The following is a 15,226-nucleotide window of genomic DNA, read 5'->3' as shown; positions in this document are numbered from 1 at the left end:
AATAAAGTGAGGGATTTTTTCTTTAGGGAATTTTTTTTGGGCTAATGTGCTTAAAATGCTCAAAACACAAAACACTGCACCCATTATGTCACCTTCCAGTTGGTCAGTGTGGCTCAGCATTTTTTCACCCTTAAAGCAATATTCCACTTAACAGTTTTAACATGGGGGTTATTCGGCACTTGACCGCCATGAAAACCAGAACCAAGATCAGATGCAGCTGGACGAGTTTGTAGTTTGGATTTTTACTTCCCATTCATTTGAGTGAGGCCACGAAAATAGACTGAAAACTGGTGAACAGATTCAACAACAGATCCTGCTGCTGTGATTTTCAGTTGACTGTGGGTCAATTTTTATTGATAGAAAAGAACATAGCGGAGGGATACAATTTAGGAGAGATAGTTCCCTCTTGGGAGACCAGATCTACTTTTATTTTGAAATACTAATTTTACTGAAATACTAATTTTAGTGTAAAGCAAGAATAGAAATGACAGACCAATGACTGCTTTATTGTCTTAAAAGCGGGATCTGTTGTTGAATCTGATCACCAACGTGTTAAATGTCAGTTTTCTTTTTGCTATTTTCTTGCCTCATTCAAATGAATGGGAAGTAAAAATCTGAACGCTACAAACTCGTCCAGCTGCATCTGATCTTGGTGAGTAGTTTATATTCTGGTTTTCATGGCGGTCAAGTGCCGAATAATCCCCATGTTAAAACTAAGTGGAATATTGTTTTAAGGGTCAAGGACAGTATTTTAAATGCCTTATGCAAGTTAACTAATGTCGTTTTGTATCAAAACACATTATATTTTCCAACAGAAGTGTCAGAAGTCTGTCCCTTCATGATTGCCTTTCATAGTTACCATTCATTACTGAATGATGGTGTTGCTCTCAAAGTAAAGTCAACAGACAATAAAGGAGAAAAGCAGAAAGAGTGGATGTTTTTGCTGTCTATTTTGCCTTCTCTCACCCTCCAAAGCATTCCTGAAGAACTATTTCCTCCAAAAAGGGTTCTTAAAAGTTAAAAGTTCTATTTGTCTAACAATAACAACTGTCTTTTCAACAAAGGGTTCTCTGTAGCTCCTCACCTCTCCATGAAGAACTCTTATGTAACCCTGATTTCTAAGAGTGTACCCGCTGCTGCCATAGCTGTGCCATCATATGAAATATAACTCCTGTTTTAGTCATGAGACAAATTTCCAAACTTTCAATGCCACTGGCTGCTCCTCAGCTTCTGCAAGAGTTGCTTTTATGGCCACAATCCCAAACCAGACCAGAATATTTGACTATGAATCAGTGTTTCCTTTTCCAATTCAACATGCTGGCTCATGCTGCAAGGAGTCGCCACTATAAAAACACTTCATTAGAATGTCAATATTCAAGGGGATTTTTGGAAAAGTAATCAAAATATTAACAGAAGTCAGTGTCCTGTCAGCTAAATACTGTTTCAGCCTTCCCATCCCCCCTAGAAAATACAAATCTGATGGAAACAATGTTACTCTGTCTGCAGTGTCGCTGTATAGTACGGGGTTTACAATCTAAAATCCAAACTCTTCATTACAGCAATAACTCATATCAGTTTATGGCCACAATACTGTGTGTGTGTGTGTGTGTGTGTGTGTGTGTGTGTGTGTGTGTGTGTGTGTGTACTCATCCTCAAATTCAAAACCGTGGAACACACACACAAGATAATGTACATATATCCCTTTCTTATTATGTTGTCCAGTGTCATTTGTCTTTGTGCTATATTCTCAAGTATCTGGTCTCTATCTCTAGTCTCAAAATCAAAAATGGAAAACAAAAATGGTAAACAAGGAAATGTATTTACTATTCATAGAGATTTGATAAAGGCTTGCTTCCAATGAGTTCCACACATCCAAAGCCACAGCAGGCAGAAAGACTCAAACGTTGCAGATGTTAAGTGTGTAATTCCTTCTATAGACACGCGGGGGCGCCAAACCCACAGACGTGCAGCTGTTCTACGGCTGTCTTACACGGCCACACCCTATAGATGCTGACTGACCAATCAAACTGCCCCGAAGGTTTGACAAACGTCTCTAACAACCAATCAACGTTGCGCTCTTTAGAAAACAGCCCAATTGGTGACTATGTAGGGCGGGATTTGCAGTGCACGCACTTCCTGGTCAGTAACGTTCAAAGTGCTGGTCATCAACTTTAATACGAAATCTTAAATCAGTGAATTTAGTAACAAGCTGAACGAATGAAGGTATAGCTGCGGTTGGTGCGATGGGTTTGCTGACGATTTTGAAGAAAATGAAGCACAAGGAGCGGGAGATGCGACTGTTGATGCTGTATCCTCTTTGTAATACTGTCATTTAGCCCTCATACTAACGTTATAACTGAATCTCTGTCTGTCAGTAAGCTCTGTAATGATAATATTTCGCATTCAGTTTATGGTTGGATACTATATTAACCTTAGGATATTGGTATTCTGTCTGTAAAGATTGTTTTGTGTTTTGTGTGATGCTATGCTACCTAGCTACCGTTAGCTAATGTGTAGTAACAGTTAGTGATTGAGAGGCAGCTGAAGCGTCCATTAGATACTAAGAGTGCAGTGTGTGTGTGTGTGTGTGTGTGTGTGTGTGTGTGTGTGTGTGTGTGTGTGTGTGTGTGTGTGTGTGTGTGTGTGTACACCTGTGTTCTCCACTCCTTAACCCTGTGCATCCAGCGGTCTTGACAACGCGGGGAAGACAACCATTTTAAAGAAATTTAATGGAGAAGACGTCAGCACCATTTCTCCAACACTAGGCTTCAACATCAAAACACTGGAACACAAAGGGTTGGTTCGACACACACACACACACACACACACACTGACTTCAGCACATGGCCTTTACACCCAAAAAATAGAGTATAGTGAGCAAGACACACACACTGTCTGTCTCTATTGCAAGCTTTGAAACTGCATCGCAACAATACATCCATGATCACAACACACTCATTTGCTCAAGTGTTGTTGACACTCCCTAGGTTTGTTATGGAGATCCCTGCTTTCCCATCCTCCTCATGACCTCCTCTCTGTTGTTTTGTTTTTTTTCAGGTTCAAATTGAATATTTGGGACGTCGGGGGTCAGAAGTCGCTGCGTTCCTATTGGAGGAACTACTTTGAGAGTACAGACGGGCTGGTGTGGGTGGTGGACAGCGCAGACAGACTCAGACTGGAGGACTGTAGGCAAGAGCTGAGCGCACTGCTGCTGGAGGAGGTACACATACACACACACATACACATACACACACACACACACACATAAGAACTGTGGTTGTATTGAGCTCCGTGGTGTGAATGTGTGGAACTGTATGAATGTGACACGAAGCGTTGCTGGTAAAGAGCAAGCTTACTTGAATTTTGGTCTTTTTTAAATTCAAATAATGTAATTTTTCAATATTTTGGAGTTGGAGTATTAAAAGAACACACTAAGGTTTTGGGAGATTGACCTATTGGTCAACTTTCTCACTAAAGGACTACACTGACTTTTTGGGATTTTGGCTCATTGGTCACTTTACCCAATATCTGATGAGAGGATACACTATCTTGAGTGATAGAAAGCCACTAGCCTTATCTCAAAAGAGAAAATGAGAACTTGTAGCAGCTCTAAAGCTAAATGGTAAGTAATCAAATGATATGTGACTAAGTCTGGCAGCTGTGGGTAGATTGGTAAAATTAACACAAAATATGGTACAAAGTGTTTTACCAGGGACTACTGTCCCTGTTTCCATAGGAAATGAAGGTGGTAGATGATGGAAGACTGCAGCTAAAAATCACTGGACAGACGATGAATATGTGGTCGCTCACCTGAAATAGTTCCAAAAATACACCTGGTTACATCAGCTTTAATATGTCAATGATAATTCATTTTTAAAATGTATGAATAGACAGGCTTTATAAAACACTAATTGCTTTTTTATTACAAAAAAGTCAATCTACTTACTTTGAATATTAGTTGCCTATTGTCACTCAACATAGAGTATACTCAAGTGTTAGCATGGAGCACCGGAGTGAATGATCTACTGGGGACACGTGGATGATTTTGGTGTCTATGTTCTCATCACTTTGACAGTTTGATCAGCGGGGCCAATCTCCCAAAAACTTGGTGTATTTCTTGAAGAGTAAACACGTGAAACCTGTGTGAACTCTTTGGTTGCTGTTCTAGAGTCATTTATTTCTGATTGTCATGTGTTGGGAAAACCAACTGCTATCCTGTCAAAATAGGGACAGCATCAAGCAGCCTTTAGCACAGTTCAGTGATTATTTCCACATGTTCTCTCCCTCCAGAGGTTAGCTGGAGCCACGCTGCTGGTGTTTGCCAACAAACAAGACTTACCAGGAGCGCTGTCTAAAGAGGCGATACGAGAGGTGAGCCGTGTTGTGTGGCATTACTCAGTAATACATTACAGTAATATTACTTTTTAATCAGTAGTGTAATGGATTGTTATTTCAATTTCAGTGATATTACAGTTACACCTCTAAATATCAGACTGAAGTTGAATTATCCAAAAACTACATCCCAACTCCAGATTTGTTTTGTCATAGGGGACAGTCATAGGGACTAAACTGGCTTCGATAAGAAATGCCAGATAAAGTTTATTTTCTCTTGGAAGTATTCCCACTACTTTGATTTTATCAAGCAGAAGGATGATAAGAGCTTTGAACATCACCGCTGTTTGGTCACACTGATCGTTCTCACACAAGCACACAGGCAGAGCAATTGAGTTTTGCTGTTTTTGATGGTAAGAGAGGATGCAATCGAATTACTGCTGCCAGGGAGTTATAAAGTAATAAAATCACTGTTTAAATGAGTAATGCATTACTTTTGAGTAGTGAATGCAACACTGGAAGTGAAACACAAATGCACACACACACAGATGTGTCCCTAGTATATAGTAGTGAATATAGTATATATAATCATTAATGGATACTAATACATTTGTAGGAACATACTGCCATATGTGACCCCCAACACAAGCACCTGTGTTTCCTAACAGGAAGACCTAATCAATGACACAAACCAAGTGAAACATTTTGCAAATGTGCTTCCAGCTGTGGTCTCATGTCTTACCGTGTGTGTGTGTGTGTGTTCCTCCAGGCGCTGGCCCTTGATGAGATTAAAAGCCACCACTGGTGTATCATTGGCTGCAGTGCTGTAACAGGAGAGAACCTGTTGGCTGGAGTGGACTGGCTACTAGATGATATCGCTGCAAGGATCTTCACTGCTGACTAAGAGACTCTTTGTGTGTGTGTGTGAGTGTGTGCCCCCGACTCAAAGGAAGCATTGCTAATAAAGCTGTTAAAATACTAATGTCTCATTGACAATATAGCGCACCTTGGTTGGAGGTTGTTTGGTAGGCTCGGCCATGTCTGCAGGCTCATTATCAGACTACAGACATCAGGACTACCAAAACAGCTGAAGAGCCAGCTAGACTTTCTTCTGTCAGATACTATTTGCAGTCACCATACCTGGAGAAGGCTGTCTGTATCCATGACCACTGCAGGTCACTAGAAGCTTATATTGCCTTGTTCTTTGATGTAGATATAAATACAAGGATGGATCACCACTGACAGTTTATGTAGTAAGGAGTGAGATCAGAGCAAATGAAGAGAATGAAGTTTGTTTATGTACATGACGTGTGTGTATGCAGTGCAGTGACAGGTGAGAAACGTCTTGTAAGAGTTGGCTCCCGCTTTTATACTTTCTGGGCTAAATCAGACTATTCTGTCAGCTGACAAGTTGTGCCTCAGTTGAGATGTTTTGTTTTCTAATAAACCTCAGTGTCTACCCAATGAAGGCTACTGTGTCCAGTCTGTCACAATATTTAAATCCAGGGCATAGAGGTGTATGAAGTATATCCCTGAACATCTATACTCAGTGCAATACCATTGAAATACAGGGGGGAAAAAGCAGCATGCCAGTCTATCCATCTCCACTACTACTGTAGCAGCACTGAACATCTTGGTTCTTATCTTGTCTTTTTCAGTCCTTCACATGTAGGAATAGTCTTTAGTTTTGACCTTTAATTTTTCTTTTGGTTCCCAACAAATTTAAGAAACCAGGTCCCGGTCCAGGTGTTAGGATTACTGAGCAACTTCAACAATATAAAGTCCAAATTGACAGCCATTTTGAATTTGGAACCATCAAATTCCAAAATGGCTCTTACGACTTTCCAGATTCATTTATACAAACCAGTGTTGAGATTCTCAAAATCAGTTCCCCCCCCCCCTAAATTTGGCCACTTGGCTCCCCAGAACCAACTGCCCTTCCTGGTGATCAGGTAATGTGTATTGGCCATCCTGCAAACAGCTGGAACTGTACATTTTCCATTGTACTTCATTTATTTTACCCATCTCCACACCTGTAAGACCATTATTGCCCATTACTACTCATTCAAAGTGGTTGTAAATATTGCTGTCTGAAAACACATACCTTTCATATATTAAATGCCAGTGAGGTGGCAACTTATATTAACCACTGCAAAAATCAGATTTGTGGGCAAGGGTGAACTAGATATACCTCTGAATGCAAGATATTCTAAATCATGGTTTTTACTGTAGAAAAATAAAATCATTCAAATGTTTTGCCAGTGACACACTTGACACGAAACCTGTATATACTTTCATATGCTTTATTTGAATTTTCAAACATTGTTAGACTGAATATACATGCACAATGACATCTGATTTCAGGATGAAGGTGCAAAACATGACAGAGGCTTTGACAATGCACCATGTGTTTAGCCCCACAACAAATTTTGTGTGACCATGTAAGTGTTGAAACACAAAGATGAAGGACGACAGAGCTTCCATATGGTCCTTACAGGAGTTCTGCCCAGAGTCTGAAAAGGGAAACAAAACATCTTAATGAGGGGGTGCGTGACGTTACACATGTAAAACTCCATCTTTAAGGATAAATGCTTTGATCAGAGGGGATACCAATCAGTCATGAATCTTCAGACTGGGGCGGTAAATAGGAACTCATCACTTCTAGATTAGCTTTTAACCAATTAGCTTTTCTTGAAACCAAGCTTTAATAACCAAAGTTAAGCTCAACACACCTTGCTGTCACCCATGAGCTGCAGACAACCGTCCAACCGATCTGGCTGGACTCTGGAGAGATCTGGAATGAGAAAAAGGGTTCTTTTATAATCAAGTTTGACTAATTTGACTGAGTAAAGCTTTAGTTTTGTGATCAGAGGGGATACCAATCAGTCATGAATCTTCAGACTGGGGCGGTAAATGGAAACTCATCATATCTACTCAAAGACTTCGGATGCATTCATTGGAGATTTAAATATTCCCACATAGTGAGACCTCAACATCTCCCTCCTGTATAAAATCACCACTGTCATTCAATTACTCACCAGCACTGGCTGAGATGGAGCCCAGGAGCCTTGTGGGACAGTACAGGTGATGACTTCATGAGAGGGAGCCCAGGAGCCTTGTGGGACAGTACAGGTGATGACTTCAGGAAGTGCCACAGGACTGAAAAGGATGACATTTCCCTCATTAGGAACAAAGCTGAACAACCACATTTGATTCATTCCGACAGCAATTTCAAGACTGAAGGCTTCATTTCTCAAAATGCAAAGGTAAGGATTTTCAAGGCCTGTGCGAAGCCTAATGTTGGCCACACTCATTCATGTTGGCCAGGAATGAGTGTGGGCCCCCCTGTACCTTGTCAGATCATAATTCTCAACTGCTGCAGTATTGCAAATGCCAGTTAAATATTTCAGCAGGCCTTTTTGAATGTGCCACTGATATGAATATTATAAACACATTTCATACAATTTAGTGCATCATCTTTATTCTATGGATGCTGTTGTAAATCTGAAAAGGCCTTGATGACACCATTAGCAGATGGGATGGTGGTTCAACAGGCCTGCTGATCCGATCGATCATCACAAAAGTGATGAAGGCATGCAACAGAAAAATGTCTTTTGAATTCCTGTTTCATGAAGCTGTAAGGATTTCGGGTGTGTACTTTGAAGTTTTAGCCCACAGGTAGACATTAGTTTCTGGGATGAGATCAGATCACATCTTCAGTCATAACCTCACAGCCAGTTCTCCCTCTCCATCAGGGTTCCAGCAGGTCACTTTACACCTGAGGGGGATCAGGGTCCTCAGTGCCATACTGGGTCAACAGGAGGGGAGACCCAACTGGAGGGGCAGAGGGTAGAGGATCCGAAACCCCGACTGCATGTCACTTACATCATTTCCACAATCCCAGAAACAAAAAGATGTTACAGATGGCCAGTGATATACCGACTCACGTTTTATTACATCTGCAACAGGATCCCAGGTGTCTAGCTTCTGTGTGTTCAAACCACTTGACAGGCAGCCGATGGGAGGCACAGCTGAAACCAAAGAGAGCTGCAATGAGTGAAAAGGGTTCCAATCAAGTTGGAGTTGTCATGGTGGTGCCATTTTTACCCTGGTGTCGCTTCCCTCCTCACTGTCATACTGCCTTTTGCCACTAGAGGGCGGTCTAAGCGCTACCAAAGTCAGCCTCACAAAAAAGGAAATTAAATTCTACAAATTGCTCGAAAAATCGCATGCATTTGTAACCATGTGTACACAGTAACTTTTTAAATGGCATTAGTGTCAAACTGCTAACTGAAAGAGTTACATGAGTAGTGCAGAGACTGGCCTGTTTACCACTGGACACTGCTGTCACTGTAGGCAAGGACAAGCAATTAATCCTTCTGAAATTAACACCTCCACCCCAACAACTACTGTCATATGAGTGATCACCATGTTGTCAGTATCAGTTTATCACTTAGCAGCTGAACATTGAATCTCTGAATATGCAAAACAGTGTTCTCGTGTGGGGCCAATAACACCGTAAGCCACCAGGAACATCACCCACTGTGACAACCCTTCTAAGAGTAAAGCTTCAGTCTTGTGATCAGAGGGGATACCAATCAGTCATGAATCTTCAGACTGGGGCGGTAAATAGGAACTCATCACATCTCCTCAAGACTTGCGCTTTCTTACTTGCTACAGTATTGTGAATGCTGCAGTTTTATCTGTTTATTATCCAATGTAATATGATAGCCAAACCTTATTACATTTTTTTCCTCCATTCTCCGAGTGAGTTACCCATGTCAGAAAAGGCTTTGATGCAACTGGATCCCAGCAGACAAACAAGTTGCCTTCTGTTGTGACAAGCTTTGTAAGCCAGTTGCACACCATCTTGGCCTTTCATTTAAATCCATCAATGCCAAGGAGTTCTATAGTGTCATGATTTCCAACCATTAATACTATTAAGTGGGATGGTACTATTTCCTGCATCACATCCCTCATACTGATATTCAGGAAAACCTCTAATCCCTTATGCATAAAGTAAGGGTCAACATACCAACCTTGAGTCTTGGATATCAAGCTGGGGGGGGGGGGTGATCTCACATGACCACCTTGCTCCCTCAGTGCAACATCAGATTGAAGTTCACCTAAGATCTGAAGAGTGAAAGTGAGATCAGACTGCTGTTCCTCTGGTATTCAGGAAGTTACACAACTGTTCTAGAATGTGATCAGTGTCATTTCTCAGTCATACGTCCAGGTAACCGGCAGTCCAAACCCGTTTCCCCCCCACCAGAACCCCCATCAGGGTGCCGGCAGATCACCTTACACCTGGCTGGTCAGCACAAGGGTTCTCAGTGTCATAACGGGTCAACAGGGGGGCTGATGGGAGGAGGGTTGGCAATCCAGTACCAGGACGAGAGAGACTGTGGGATGGAACCATGGATCTAAAGTCATCATCTTCAAACATTCCACAATCTTTAAGTCAACATGGTGGTTGAGGTTCAGGCTGCCTACCTTAGACAATCTCCCACCCAAAGGGATTGTGTTGACTGTGACAAGCAGCTAATTCCTAAGGGGGTACATAAAAAAAAAGCAAAAGCAAAAGTCAGGCTGGAAGTTGTTAGGGCATGCGGTTTTAGAGTATGCTAAAAGAGCAAATTATGAGTAAATATTCAGTTCTGTGATCAGAGGGTACCAATCAGTCACAAAATTTCAGACTGGGGCGGTAAAAGGAACTCATCACTTCAAATACTCAAGCCTGCTCAAGGTGTAACAAAAATACTAACCATGGTTTGTCCATGTTTTCTGATCTTCCAGAGGATGGCAGCAGTCTAGAACACAAAGAGTCAAACTTAGATTCCAGCTTACTATTCACATATAACAGTGGTTCTTTTTTGAATGTTATACAAGTTAACTGGACCATTTTCTGTCACATCCATGTTAGTTCCCAATCAGACTGTTGGTAACCCCAACGGGTCTTCCCCTTATTGCCAAGGCAACGCCAGTGGGTTCACCTTTTCAGGTTCTGGCATTGACGCAGGGCGTAAGACACGTGCGGGTGTCATCATAAAGGAAACAGGTGACAGACTCACTGACATTTCTAGTAAAATGTCAGTTCTTTCCCTTTACTCAGTCTATCATCTTAAAAAGCTTAAATTACAGCCATTAGAGATGTTTCAGTCTGAATGTACGGTTTGAGCACACCACATTACTGATTAAGATTGAAATGCAGTAAAATTTCACTTGGTAGATACCCTAGTTGGAGCGTAGATCTCTGCACCATGCTGAACGTCCACGTGTCCTGCAGTCACCATCATGTCCCATCACAGCCAGGTACCTTTAAACAGACGAGCCACTGTCAGTCTCGGTACAGAGTCATGGTTAACACAAGGTGGAGACGACCTTCACTGAAGTCAGATATTCCGTTTTCTCAACAGCTGTTCAGACGAACGAGATTCCAAGTTTCTCTCATCATTTTCAGATTATGGTCTGGGAATAAATGCTGGAGGTACAGATGTCATATTTACCTTCTACCATGTTGGCTGTTCCTGAAGCAGGCAGCCATCTTGGGAAATCTGTTAAAGAAAACAAAGCTGCTTTTAAGAATGCCTACATGTTAATCTCTAAATTCTTTCAGTAAAGGGGTTTTCATTTTGTCAAACATCTGATGAAAAAATACAAAATGAGATCATCATGTGTTCACATGCTCTCATTTCAGTCTTAGCAAATTTAAGGATTAGTGTTTGTTGCATTTCACCAACTTGAATCCAAGCATATTAATCCAGTGTCAAGGTTAAATGTATGCAGTTGCTCAGATGTTCGTGTCGTTTCACATCGGTTCAAAGTGAGCTAAGTTCATCATCATTGGAACTGCATTATGGTGAACGGGCCCATCTGATAAGGTTAGCTGTTATGAGTTGTTGAAAAGGCCTTACCATCAGACTTGACTAGCTGCCTTGCTGCCCACACCTTGAAGCATCCACTCAGGGCTCTGCAAAAGAAACGAACACTTAAATACATGTGCCAATGAAATTAGGTTGACAATTAAGGCTTATGTTTGATCAGGGCTTTGGTGACAAACTGCCATGTGACAATAGTCGTCCAGAAATTTAATGGGTGTTACCCCATTTCATCCTCTCAAACGAGAAGTCATCAGAAACGCCTTTCCCTCAGTTTCAACATGGTGGGAAATAACACATTAAAATGGGGCTGAAGTAAATTCTTGTTTCCGTCAACACTAGAAGAAATGCATGGAATTGTGCTGAGGGAGGCATCTTTAATCACATTTCTATTAAAAAGGGACATTATGAATCTAAGATTTTTCCTGCACTACAGGAAAGGCATTTCTGAGAACAGGAATCACAGCCCCACACACATTAGAGGCTTACTTGTTTCACAGCAGTCAGCATCCTTCATCCACCATCATCAAGAGCCACCCACCTAGCAAAAGAAACATCAGTTGTAAGTGCCATGTTTAGACAGTGTAACAGTTTATACAAGCCACAAAGGGTGATCAGATTGAAGGCTGGCATCACTGGATTCAGGCATATGCTTGTCATTGAAATGAATCATCACGTTTAGCCCCAAAATGTGACCGAACTCTTGGAATAAATGGTGTTTTACTCACTTTTGTGTCACAGCCGGTTTCAGCAGGTCCGTGAGGGGGCAGCGCAAGCCAACCTGCAGCGTAAAAATCACTTGTTAGCCATGAACGGAAAGGTGAAGGTGGGTACAATCTTTTAGCGGGCTTGTCAGATTGAAGGTTAGCATCACTGTAGTCAGGCATATGCTTGTCTTTTTGGAAGATCATCATTTGGAACCCTTGTGGCATTTTGCAAATATTTGATCGTAAGTCAAACTCACCAGTCAGGGTGGGTCTCCCATCTTTGACCAGGCTGGCAAATCTGTTGCAAAAATAAAAAACATTTGGTTGAGATTTCTGCAAGATGTAGTCCTCATACTTGTAAAATACACTATACAACTATACCATGTCCAGTTTCAATAACTTTAGAGATTAGCCCTCGAATGCTACTCAGAATCTGGTAAAGAGGTTTCTTCAAAGGCTGATTCAGTAAGAGAGAGTTCAGTGATCATCATTGTAGCATTGAGCTCCTGGAGTAGGTAGCAAGCCAAATTAAGGCCAGGTTAATGGATGAGTTTCTTGGCAAAAATGACTGAAATTGTGTTTATTTGAAGAGGCATAACAATTTTCAACATTAAATTACCTTAAGTAGAGAACAATGCCTCCTCGTGTTGCCCACACCTAAAGAGGGAAGGAGAGGAGCAATTAGTATGCTTCTGCACAACCAGCAACATGGCTGATCAAACTGATGTGCACACAATCCTGATCACAGGATAGGCCAGCTTCATGCTACTCAGAATATTTGTGTTAAATTATCCTCAAGGTTGATTCAGTGAGAGAGTTCAATAGAACATCACGGTAGCATGACACTTCATTTCTGCTTTCCTCGCCACACAGTAAATTTAAGTGGCTGGCAAAGTAGCTGCTGGCACTGAATGCAGCGTCAGATGCAATTTAAATTCACCACACGGCTGAATAAATTACCTTGGCATGAGGTAGTTTCTCGACCTTTCTTCGCCATCTAGAGGGAGAGGAAAACAGACATTACTTTAGCATGCGGCAGAGAAACGCTTTCCTCTGCCCAGCTACCAACACGTGACTGAGGCAGAGCCGCTGCTCCCTGCAACGTGTTCGGGACACCACGAGATACAAGTCTGAACAAAATTAAAAGAACGTTTTGAAAGCGTCTCACATCAGAATAAAAATGTACAATCACAGTCATTCAGTACAGGTCTGTGAAAGTTATCATCATTGAGAGACACTAAGTAGCCCCGCCACACGAGTGGCGGCCATTTCAAACATGGCTGATATGTTCGTTTTTTCCGACAAATAACATAAACACCCATTAGAACAAACGTTGCTGTTAATATAGGCATTACGTTCCCGACTAAATATGTAAGTTTAACTAGTAGATGGACACAGATTGTAATTCTGGTCCGTGCTGCACCAGAACGCTGCAGTTACGTCGTAACGCCATGTTAGTCCGTCTTAAAGACTTACACCAATGCGCAGTGGAAAACAAACCTCCACTGCAGGTGTATGGTTTATAACAAACGCAACATTTAACAAATGTTCCACTTCGTCTATAAAAATGGAAAAGTTTGCAAAGGAGCGACAGATTACAGAGCGCGTTCTTACCTCGACCAGGAGAGAGAAGGAAGTGGGAAAGGAAACCGGTCCAACTGCTTTTTATCTCCGGCCTCCAGGCCGCCTCCCACTCCTCTGTTTCACCGGGAAAACGACTCTAACCTTTACAATAAACTAATATTTATTTTTTTTAAATCTAAATTTGACGATGAGTCTATTTTATACATGATAACTGAAAAATATTTGCATTAAGGACATTGTAAGGACAAATTTCAGAAAACTCGGCTGGTTTTCTTGTACACGTCATTTCCGTTATGAAAAAAGATTTTTTTTTTCCACATCCACAAGATGTCAGTAGAGATACAGATGTTAATATAGAACCTCCTTGATACAGATAGGCTACTCATCTCAGAAATGGGCCAAGAGGCCTCTGCCTAGCTCATGAAAAGTTCAATATTCTTCTATGGGCTATTATGCTGATTGATTTATTGATTAAAAAACAATCTTCACTCTTACAGAGCAAATAAAAGTGAGTTATTGATTTTCTACAAAGGGGATCGCTACAGCCTGCCACTTGCAATGACTACTACACAGTGCACAAAAATGAGTGCTAATGAAACAATTTATTTAAAAAAAAAAAAATACATTTCAGTGTTTTCTTCACTCCACATGCATCCATATGCGTATACAGTACATACACACATGCATACCACCTCCCCCATCCATCATCTAGACATCTTCTCTAAGTCGAGTCCACTTTAAGGAGGAATATTCTAGAACTTTGTGTCCCTTTCTGGATCTCTTCCTTCTCCTGCTTGACCTCTCCACTTGCTTCTTCTTCTGCATTTATAATGCTAGTGATGTCCTTCACAGTTACCATGGGAACTCCACTTCCAATCTCATGCGAGGCTCCGGCAGAGTCGTCAGGAGGTTTGTAGTTGATGGTTGGTGTGAAAATGGAAGCAGCAGCAGCACCTACTTCACCTTCCTCACCATAACCACTACCATAACCACTACCACTGTGACTGAATAGACCGTTTCCCTCTGTGAAGTCTATTTGGTCAACTTCATTGTGCCTGCTCTGGCCAATGGGAGTCAGTGTTGCCGCTTCCAGTTGATCAATGAGTTGATTGGTATTCCGGGAGGGGAGGTGTCCACTAGTCTCAAATATTACTGGATACTCAGGGATGGAAGGAGGGATGGTCCTCGAATACCCTGGAGGATGGATAGATAGATAGATAGATAGATAGATAGATAGATAGATAACACGTTAGATAGATAACACGTTAGATAGATGGATAGATAGATAACACGTTAGATAGATAGATAGATAGATAGATAGATAGATAAAGACAAGCATTAATTTTACCACATTTTAAAATATTTATGTGCATTTAACTGAGTGAGCAAAGGAAGTTCTAACTACAAACTTGTGCAAATTAAATCTGTCAGTAAGCTCAAGCTGAACATTTATTCTTCAGACTTTCAAAATGAACTTCAAAGAATAAGCTCATTAACAATAGGGTGTCAGGTGTCTACAAGTTTTTTCAGTGTAAATGTGACACTTTTAAGACCTTATTAAAGCTGCTTACAATGGAATAGAAGACGAATTTCGAAATTTAAATGACTGGACAGATTCAACAACAGAACAAACGTTAAAACTGAATTTAAAAATTAGCTAAAATGCCGTGTTTAACTGTATTCAGACCTTCTAAGGCCTTGAGTTTAGATAATATGATTTGACAC

General features: G+C 41.2%; 1 protein-coding gene, 1 long non-coding RNA gene and 8 other non-coding genes across 13 annotated transcripts; 1 reads left to right on the top strand and 9 right to left on the bottom strand.

Annotated features, from left to right (window-relative positions):
- Positions 1 to 2,134: 2,134 nt before the first annotated feature.
- arl2 (ADP-ribosylation factor-like 2) lies at positions 2,135 to 5,789 on the top strand. Of its 2 annotated transcripts, XM_071545073.1 has the most exons (5): positions 2,135 to 2,308; positions 2,686 to 2,796; positions 3,058 to 3,220; positions 4,291 to 4,371; positions 5,102 to 5,789. In XM_071545073.1, exons 1-5 carry the CDS (start codon positions 2,244 to 2,246, stop codon positions 5,234 to 5,236), a joined length of 555 nt encoding a protein of 184 aa, XP_071401174.1. In that variant the 5' UTR covers positions 2,135 to 2,243; the 3' UTR covers positions 5,237 to 5,789. The 2 variants fall into 2 exon arrangements, with proteins under 2 accessions (XP_071401174.1, XP_071401176.1); XM_071545075.1 differs by lacking the exon at positions 4,291 to 4,371.
- An 832-nt stretch (positions 5,790 to 6,621) lies between these two features.
- Positions 6,622 to 13,548, bottom strand: LOC139666000 (uncharacterized). Of its 3 annotated transcripts, XR_011696887.1 has the most exons (17): positions 13,532 to 13,548; positions 12,878 to 12,914; positions 12,537 to 12,574; positions 12,175 to 12,215; positions 11,939 to 11,991; positions 11,700 to 11,751; positions 11,247 to 11,302; positions 10,839 to 10,886; positions 10,566 to 10,648; positions 10,098 to 10,142; positions 9,826 to 9,880; positions 9,633 to 9,734; positions 9,372 to 9,465; positions 8,280 to 8,363; positions 7,371 to 7,491; positions 7,065 to 7,126; positions 6,622 to 6,845 (listed from the first exon to the last, which is right to left on the bottom strand). It is a non-coding gene; the product is annotated as an uncharacterized lncRNA (long non-coding RNA). The 3 variants fall into 3 exon arrangements; XR_011696886.1 differs by lacking the exon at positions 9,633 to 9,734 and having other exon boundaries at positions 9,368 to 9,465; XR_011696885.1 differs by lacking the exon at positions 9,633 to 9,734.
- LOC139666013 (small nucleolar RNA SNORD31) lies at positions 6,924 to 6,998 on the bottom strand. Its single transcript, XR_011696895.1, has one exon. It is a non-coding gene; the product is annotated as a small nucleolar RNA SNORD31 (small nucleolar RNA).
- On the bottom strand, positions 7,193 to 7,268 carry LOC139666008 (small nucleolar RNA SNORD31). Its single transcript, XR_011696890.1, has one exon. It is a non-coding gene; the product is annotated as a small nucleolar RNA SNORD31 (small nucleolar RNA).
- Positions 8,911 to 8,983, bottom strand: LOC139666007 (small nucleolar RNA SNORD31). The gene has a single exon (XR_011696889.1). It is a non-coding gene; the product is annotated as a small nucleolar RNA SNORD31 (small nucleolar RNA).
- On the bottom strand, positions 9,990 to 10,061 carry LOC139666012 (small nucleolar RNA SNORD31). Its single transcript, XR_011696894.1, has one exon. It is a non-coding gene; the product is annotated as a small nucleolar RNA SNORD31 (small nucleolar RNA).
- Positions 10,258 to 10,384, bottom strand: LOC139666009 (small nucleolar RNA SNORD22). The gene has a single exon (XR_011696891.1). It is a non-coding gene; the product is annotated as a small nucleolar RNA SNORD22 (small nucleolar RNA).
- On the bottom strand, positions 10,720 to 10,790 carry LOC139666011 (small nucleolar RNA SNORD30). Its single transcript, XR_011696893.1, has one exon. It is a non-coding gene; the product is annotated as a small nucleolar RNA SNORD30 (small nucleolar RNA).
- LOC139666006 (small nucleolar RNA SNORD29) lies at positions 11,118 to 11,181 on the bottom strand. The gene has a single exon (XR_011696888.1). It is a non-coding gene; the product is annotated as a small nucleolar RNA SNORD29 (small nucleolar RNA).
- On the bottom strand, positions 12,339 to 12,413 carry LOC139666010 (small nucleolar RNA SNORD26). The gene has a single exon (XR_011696892.1). It is a non-coding gene; the product is annotated as a small nucleolar RNA SNORD26 (small nucleolar RNA).
- Positions 13,549 to 15,226: the final 1,678 nt, after the last annotated feature.

Source organism: Centroberyx affinis, unplaced genomic scaffold, assembly GCF_046629955.1.
Source record: "Centroberyx affinis isolate AG114_WGS23_722 - 3 ecotype Tasmania unplaced genomic scaffold, CSIRO-AGI_Caff_v1 ptg004765l_1, whole genome shotgun sequence".
Lineage (NCBI taxonomy): Eukaryota > Metazoa > Chordata > Actinopteri > Beryciformes > Berycidae > Centroberyx > Centroberyx affinis.
Note: the sequence above shows the minus strand (reverse complement) of the source record. Positions and strands in the feature narration are given on the sequence as shown.